The following is a 7,614-nucleotide window of genomic DNA, read 5'->3' as shown; positions in this document are numbered from 1 at the left end:
CTATAAAATCAAGATGATGTAGCAGTTGTGTCATTAAATGTACACTGAAGTCTTGTAGTTTGCCACTGGATGAGATTAAAAACAAATAAACAAAAAAAAAATCAAACAAACAGAAAAAACAACCCACAAAAAAGACTTTTTGAGCAAAGCCATCAAGAAGCACTATGAGACTGACCAAATTTGAGAAACTTTTGCAGTTTCCACCCCTGTCTGTAAGACACTGCATCGCTTCTGCCCCAGCCAGAGACTGCGTCCTAGTCCCTGAAGACTCTAAAGCCCCTGACGCCATCGAGTATGTATTTAGTTCTGGTGGTTTATGTTTTTGGAAGCCTTTGTAACACAGAATGTCCCGTGCGGTTGTATATGTTGTAGAAATGTCTGCAATAGCCTTCTGGAACAAGATGTAGCATGGTCCCAACGCCGTCCCTCGCGCTTCCTCCATCCAGAGGCTCATGGCAGCTCCCAGAGGAAGAGAGAAAATGAGGCAAAAGCAAAGGAAGCAACCTGAGCTTGGGATTTGAGGAGTGGGATGGGAAAATGTACCTGGGTGTGATGCTTGAGGATGGTAGCAGCTCGCTGGGGATGGACATCCATGGCATCCTGGTGCCCTGTCCATTCAGGAAAGAAAAAGATGGATCCTCTGAGCTTTGGCCCCGGGGCAGCTGTGCTTGAGGTGAGCACCCAAAAAAATCATGAGCTACACACTCACAGGCTGAGCCCTGCTCAGGGTTGCTCCAGCATCACAGCCCAGCTCTTGGGGCTGAAGAACTTTTTTAGGGAGAGCAGCAGGGCATGAGGAGCATCCCCTTCCTGCAGCCATGTCCCCAGGTGGGGGATGGCAGTGATGCCAGGATGAGCTCTGGGATATTACATCAGGCTCCTGCCTGAACTGGGCAAGCTCAGCCCTGAGCTGGGCAAAGCAGCACCGAGCTTTGGCTCTCCAGGGCTGATCCTGTGCAGGAGCTCAGTAGTGGGACCATCCCAATGTGCTCCCTGTCACCTCCCTGACCCCACCACCTCCAGCTGGCCTTTGAACGATGTGGAGTGTCCCATGCTGGGCTGCTCTGCCCTGTCCCCTGCCCACAGAGCATCAGCCATCACCCACCAAGGCCCTGCCAGGCTCCCAGGTGATGCATTGACTGATTTTCCACTGTAGAAGTTTTTATCAGAATAGAAGGTATTTTTATACTCGGGTGGTAGTGGACAAGCAATGCTGGGTGAGGGCACGGTTCTCTTTGCCTGCTTCCCCTGCCCTGATGAGCCCCAGGGTGCCCATGGCTGCTCTGCCACCGTGCTGTGGAAGGTGGAGGTGTGACCACTGACTGCCTTCTCCGTTGTGTGCTAGAGGGAGCTTTATTGGAATGGGATTTGAGGAAGCACTTAGGATAGTCCTGAGCACAGCAATCCTGTTGTATTGAAAGCCAGCGGGACACACCGGTCACGTTTTTGTTAGGCTCATGTTCTGTACTTCAAAAGTTTCTATGAGATCGATGAACTTTGTTTAACAATTTTGGAAGGAACAAGTTCTGTAAAGAGCCACTAAATACAGAAGTTGGATACGACTCTGGCCTTGGGGTGTGTTTTGTCTGGAGGTGATGGAATGGGAACTCCTCTCGCATTTGCCTGGTGCCTGGTGTTGGCACCCCAGCTTTGCTTTGGGATGGCAAGAGCTCTCAGTGACTGGGAGATAAAAAAGGAGGGTGTTAAATGAGATTAGTCCAGCTCAGGGTATGATCCTGCCCCATGAAATTCCTGTGCTTATCCCTGCTGCAGGTTTGCTCCTACCCCTGGGGTAGCTCAACATCCTCCAGTGTGAGTTTCAGCTTGGTTTATCATAAAACCATCATTTCCTGGAATGGTTTGGGTTAGAAGACAACTTAAGGATCATCTTATTCCAGCCCCCTTCCATAGGCAGAGACACCTTCCACCAGACCAGGCTGCCCAAAACCCTGTCCAACCTGACAGCACCACGCCCCAGCACGGCTCTTTTTTGGAGCCAACCATCGCTGGGCGAGCCGGCAGCTTCTGACACGAGGCAGGGCTGTTTGTGTCTGATGGATTAATAAATCCGTATGTTGCATATCTGTTTAAGCTTGTTTGTCAGCTAACATGTTGAGAAGGACTTATTTTTGATGGATATCTGAACGTCTGGAGAAGCTGGGCCAGCTGCCATGGAAACCAGAATCTTCCCCTGCGGCGAAGGATGGAGCTGTGTGAACCATCTGGGTGCTCCGGGTGCAGCTGCACCCTGGCTGCCCTTGGCACTGCTCCAATTGCCAAATTCCATAGAGGGATCCTTTGCCTGGCCAGGAGTAGGCTCCATGCTCTGCAGGGCTCTCAGTGAGCAGGTGGCCCTGGCTGGCTTCGTGCCTCAGTTTCCCCAAGAAGTGATTGCCCAACCTCTGCCAGACCCTGTGTTAAAGAGAAGCTGGAGATATTCATGCAGGTTGGATGTGTAAGCAGGAACACGGGGATGTGCTGGCCACTTTCATGAGTTCAGAGTCCCTGGTCCCTGTGTAGCATCAACAAGGGGACAGATACTTTGTCCTGGTTAAGATCCATCTCTGCCATGGGATCACCCTGGCACTGGGTGTCCTGATGCTCCCAGGTGACCCCATCCCATCTCACCCCATCCCTGCAGGCAGATATGGGGCTCCAGGGCACTGCAAGACCCTGGCATTGACCATGTCCCCTTCAGGTGACACAGTTCCTGACCAGCCCCACAGACATGGTGGGGACAGGAGGACAACTAAAATAAAACATTAATTCCCACCTGGACTCACCTCCCCCAGAAGCTTAGAGGTACGAACAAGAACCATGGATGGGAGGGAAGTTCTGAAACAACTTTTATTGTAGAAAAATCTTGTACCTGTCTCAAAGGAGCAAAGGGAGCTGGAGCCACCCAGCCCTAAGCCAGGGCACCCTGACTGCTCCCCCCTGCTCCAGGGTGGGTCACCTCACCTTTGGGCCAGCAGCTGGAGTGTCTGTTGTGGAAGTAAGAGAGAAACACAGGCATGAGACACCAGCTTTGCTCTGGTTTGGCACATGAATCATTCCTCACGCTCTGCTGCTGACACACACGTTCCCATTTGCCACCACGAGCAACGCTTCCCCTTAGTGAGCTGGCACGGGGATGATGTGCTGTCCCAAAATATCCACCAGCAAGGCAGTGCCTGCAGCTGCTGAATTACCCCAGGGTCTGACCCCCACACACACATTTGCCATCCAGGCTGCAAGCAGCAATTGCTCCCTGTGTAATGCCTGGGGCTGGGTGTCACCAGCTCCCTGGAGCATGCGGAGCTGCTGCTGCAGTTAAGGAAGGGCTGCACTCACTGATATTTTCATTTCAAACCACATCCTGCTGGAGCAGAGGGATCTGGCAGAGCTCAGCCGACCTCAACCTTGTGCCGGGCCGGGAGGGGAAGTCGGCAGCGGACTCTCCTTTGTGGAACATGAGCACTCAGACTGGTGAGATCCCATCAAAATCCTCCTCCAGAAGTTGCCAATGCGTGATCCCACTGCAAGAGCATCAAGAGGCCGCAGCAGAGCCAGAGCAGTGGTCGATTCCCAGGAGGCCTCAGCCAGTGAGTGGTTTGTAGTTTGCTTGTGCTGAGTGGAGCACCCCACACCCACATGGGGCATGGCTGGAGGGCACCCCTGTGGTGCCCATTTCACCATCACAGGGTAGCACCGGTGTCCCTCGGTGCCGAGCCCTCGTTGGCACCACCGGCAGGCGTCCATCACCACCACGGCCAGGTCTGCACACAGGGCCACCACCAAGGATGACAACTTCCACCCTGCCTCAGTTTCTGGAATGTTCCCAGGGCTCAGCCACCGCTCAGGGCCGGGGGCCACGCCGCTTCTGCTGCCAGTCCTGCCGCAGCCGGGCCACCTCCCGGCTGTACTGCTCGTGGAGCCGCCAGAAGGTGGACGGGCTCTCCGCCACGGCGCTGGCCGCCTCGCCGTTCAACACTCGCCTGCGCGGCGGCAGCGGCGGCGGCCGCGGGTTCTCCTCCTCCTCCTCATCGTGCCCACCGCTGCCAGAGGTGTCAGCTAGCTGGGCCGCCCCCAACACGTTGTTCCACACCGCACAGCCGTTCTCCTTCGGCAGCGTGGCGGGCAGAACCGGCAGCCGACCCCGGGACTGCTCCAGCCCCGACGGCTTCGGCTTCCAAGGGCCGGGAAGCTCCCGGGAGCCCCCACATCCTCCGGCCAGCCCCTGGCTCATCTCCTGCAGCTGCTTCTCCAGCTCCCGCACCACCAGCCGCATGTAGTCAAAGCTGGCTCGGGACAGCGACTTCACCCACGACTCCATGGCCTCCTGGCTCTCCGCCGCCAGCACGTAGGTGCGGGACTTGGTGCCGCCAAAGCGGATGGCGAAGGCGAAGCTCTCGGCTGACTCGCAGAGCTCCACATTGCAGCCCTCCAGCACGATGACGCCCACGGGCTCCCGGCTGTCCCGCTCCTCGAAGTAGAAGAGCATGTTGCCCTTGAGCACGAACCAGCGGCGGTGATAGGCCGTGTGCCGCTCGCCGCGCTTGTAGAGGAAGCCGGCGTTGTCGGCCGGGGAGTCGCAGGTGGCGTAGAAGGCCAAGCTCCGCTCGTTCAGCTTCATGGCTCCGCGCCCTGCGGGGACAGAGGGTGCTCAGCGCTGCGCCTTAATTGCATGGAAACGAACCATCGGCTTTTTGTTCCTGCTGGCGGCAGCCCTGGCGCCCAGGAAATGGAGCTGGCGAATAAACAACCCCGGGACAGTTGTTGGGATAAGCCCGCTCCCAGACAAGGTGCTGAGTGCGGCGGACGCCGGGTGGGCTGTGGCTCCCCAGGGCTCACTAAGGAAGAGGTTCCCCCACCCCGTCCCCTCCCAGCAGAGTGTTTTCCCACGGAGGAGCCCCAGGCAGGGCTTGTCCCGGTGTCTCACGTCACCTGGCACAGGTGACCTTCCCGCCGGCGCCGTGTTTTCCGTGTGGCGCCGCTCCTCCCCGCGGAGCGCAGGGAAGGTTTTGGCCGGCGCCGCGGATCTGGCTGCCGCTCCGGAGAGCCGTGGCCATGAACCCTGTCACCCGGGCAAGGCCACCCCTCCTCGTGTCCCCTAATCGCTGGTGGCCTCGCCGTGCCAGGCTTTCCACTCACCTGGACTCTACCTCCGGTCTGCGGCGGTCACCAGCATCAAGGACACTCGCGTGGCCGTGGTGGCCGTGAGAGCGCTGGATCGGGGCTCGGATGGTGCCGGGGGGCTTTGGGGCACCGCTCCCGCACGGTCACCTTTGTCCTCGGCTCCCACCGGCCCGGCCCGGCCCGGCCCCGCGGGCGGAGCGCTGCTCCCGCCCGCCTCCGCCACCGCCCATCCCCGCGGCCGCCGACGGGAGGGAGGAGCTGGAAAAACGCTCCGGAGCTCAGCCCCGGGGCAGGAGCTCCCTGCCCAAAACACCGGCACTGAGGGCCAGGCAGCGCCGGGGAGAGCGAAGGGGAAATGGGGGAGAGATGCAGTCCCCTGCATTGGAGGGTGTAGGGGATATGCACATCCCGGGATGAAGGTATGGATGTACACAGGGATGTGCGCACGTGTGGAAAACCCAGAAGTTTAGCCTGAAGGTGGCTGCACAACGTTGAATTTTTGGTCACATTGTGGAGGCAAAGGGTTGGGATTCTGGGAGCATCTGGCAGGGAAGGGGCAGAGGTTGGTGGATAGACGACACAAGCCCCACAAGGAGAGTTGGTGGCAGGACATGGACTGGTCCTCGTCCCTGCAGGGGACCAGGCTGCAAGTCCTGGCTGCTCTCCTGACCTTCCAGCCATATCCTCGGGCCACAGCCGAGTGTGGGGTGGCCTCAATGCAGACGGACATAAGAAGCTGAGCAGGGACCAGCCTCCAGTCTGACTTCTGCTCTTGGTTGTCCTCCCAGGCTCACAGGACCACCTTGACAGTGTTGCTGTCCTCACCGTGTCCCAGTAAATACCAGCGTCAAGGATGTGATCTCTCTTTCCTCCAGGTTCTCCATCCCCCTGCTCTGCTCCACAACCATGTGTGCATTTTAGCAATCAAGGCATTGGCAACCATTTTACAGGTCCTCATCCCAGCAATCCTACTGTCCCTGACCTTCACTACCGGTTGTATCCACTCCCCACCCATAGATGCCCCCATTTCCCTGCACAGCTGCTCTGGACTTCGCAATTTTCTGCTTGTGTCAGAGGTTTCCAGTACTCTGAGGGTTTTCCCTGTCACCTGCAGACTTTCACTTTCAGGCTATAAAAAGGGATTCAAAGCAGCACTAAAACCATCTGGGCTTTATCTTCCTTCCTGAGCAGAGCAGCTCTGTTCAAGGTCGCTGGTGGGAAGTCTCAGGTCTCTGCACTGCTTATCTCCCTGCCTTGCTGAGAGATGCCTTTTCACCAGGAAAGATTAGAAAGGGAAGGGCCATGGGGAAAAGAAATATCTTTATTAGAGCACTAGGGTAATTGGAAAAAGGCAGCAGCGCTCCCAGCTCTGCTTTCCTTTCCTGGGACTCCAAAGCCACGTTTTCATGTTGCAGAGAGGTTGTTCCTCCTCCACATCTGCTCTGGAAAATCACCCTAATTCCTCAGAATCATCGACAAAATTCCCCTGTGGAGTTTTGCTTCCCATTGGGTCTCTCCTGGGCCAGTTGTGTGTTGATGCACCAGCTCCAGAACTTCCCCTTCTGAGCAGCTCTGTATTTTCCCTGTTGTCCCCCAGCATCCCCCCAGCAAGGAGCCCAGACCCCGTGCCTCAATTTCCCCTGTCCAATTTTGACGGCAAAGATGCGAAAATGAACTCCCACACTGAGCTTGCCCGACAGCAGGGGAAAGAGAGAGAAAAATAGTCAGAAAGCAGGTGAAGGGGTGCCAGGAACATTTCCCGACGTGGGATGCCCTTGGTCTCCACTTCCTGCTGCTCCCATGACTGGTGACGGTGGGATTACACAGCGGCGGGTGCTGGACAGCTCAGGGAGGTGAGAGGGAGCTCTGAGTCAGCCCCAGCGCCGGGAATCTTGGGCTCTTGTGTTCCCGGGGGGTCTCGGATACCCAGCGCTGTGCCGGTCCCCAGCGGGCACAGGGAGGAGAAGGACCGCAGAGAGCTCCAAAGCGACCGGCAGAGAACCATCCCCAAGGAACCCAAATGGATCCCAGACCGTGCCTTGGCGTTCAAGGCGAACACGTCCCTGCTGTCACAGAAACGCGGGCGCGACAATCCCCGGAGCCTCTCGGGGTGCGGGACCTGCCCCGCTCCGCTCCCACGCGGGTTTCCCCGGCCCACGCCGTCTCCAGCCCGGCAGCGGGACATCGGCTGTCCCCTGACCCCGCTCCGGGGGAAGGGCCGGAGGCGGCGGGTGCAGCGCGGAGAAAGGCCGGGAGAGGGCGGCGGGAGCCCGGCCACGGCGGCCCGAGCGCCGCGGGGCCCGGGGGGCGCTCGGGGGCAGCCAGCCCCAGTCACTGCCTCCATCCCGCTCCATCGCCACCCTGCCCGACACCACCCTCTCCATAACCGACCCAATCATGCCTAAATCACCACCTCCATCAGCACCTCCATCCTCATCCAGCCCTCGGAAGGGAGACGTAAAAGCCAGGCTAAGATTTTGGGGGGCATTTTCCAGC

At 58.1% G+C, this 7,614-nt stretch overlaps 1 protein-coding gene across 2 annotated transcripts; it reads right to left on the bottom strand.

Annotated features, from left to right (window-relative positions):
- Nucleotides 1-2,828: 2,828 nt before the first annotated feature.
- Nucleotides 2,829-5,423, bottom strand: PHETA1 (PH domain containing endocytic trafficking adaptor 1). Of its 2 annotated transcripts, none has more exons than XM_066331642.1 (2): nt 5,134-5,423; nt 2,829-4,626 (listed from the first exon to the last, which is right to left on the bottom strand). In XM_066331642.1, exon 2 carries the CDS (start codon nt 4,613-4,615, stop codon nt 3,839-3,841), a length of 777 nt encoding a protein of 258 aa, XP_066187739.1. In that variant the 5' UTR covers nt 4,616-4,626; nt 5,134-5,423; the 3' UTR covers nt 2,829-3,838. The 2 variants fall into 2 exon arrangements, with proteins under 2 accessions (XP_066187739.1, XP_066187740.1); XM_066331643.1 differs by having other exon boundaries at nt 5,145-5,423.
- Between the last annotated feature and the right edge of the window lie 2,191 nt (nt 5,424-7,614).

The sequence above is a fragment of the Sylvia atricapilla genome, chromosome 17 (assembly GCF_009819655.1).
Source record: "Sylvia atricapilla isolate bSylAtr1 chromosome 17, bSylAtr1.pri, whole genome shotgun sequence".
Lineage (NCBI taxonomy): Eukaryota > Metazoa > Chordata > Aves > Passeriformes > Sylviidae > Sylvia > Sylvia atricapilla.
This window is presented reverse-complemented; position numbering and strand designations above follow the sequence as displayed.

Coding starts and splice junctions, on each gene's coding strand:
- PHETA1 (XM_066331642.1), bottom strand. CDS start 4,615: ATGAAGCTGAACGAGCGGAGCTTGGCCTTCTACGCCACCTGCGACTCC.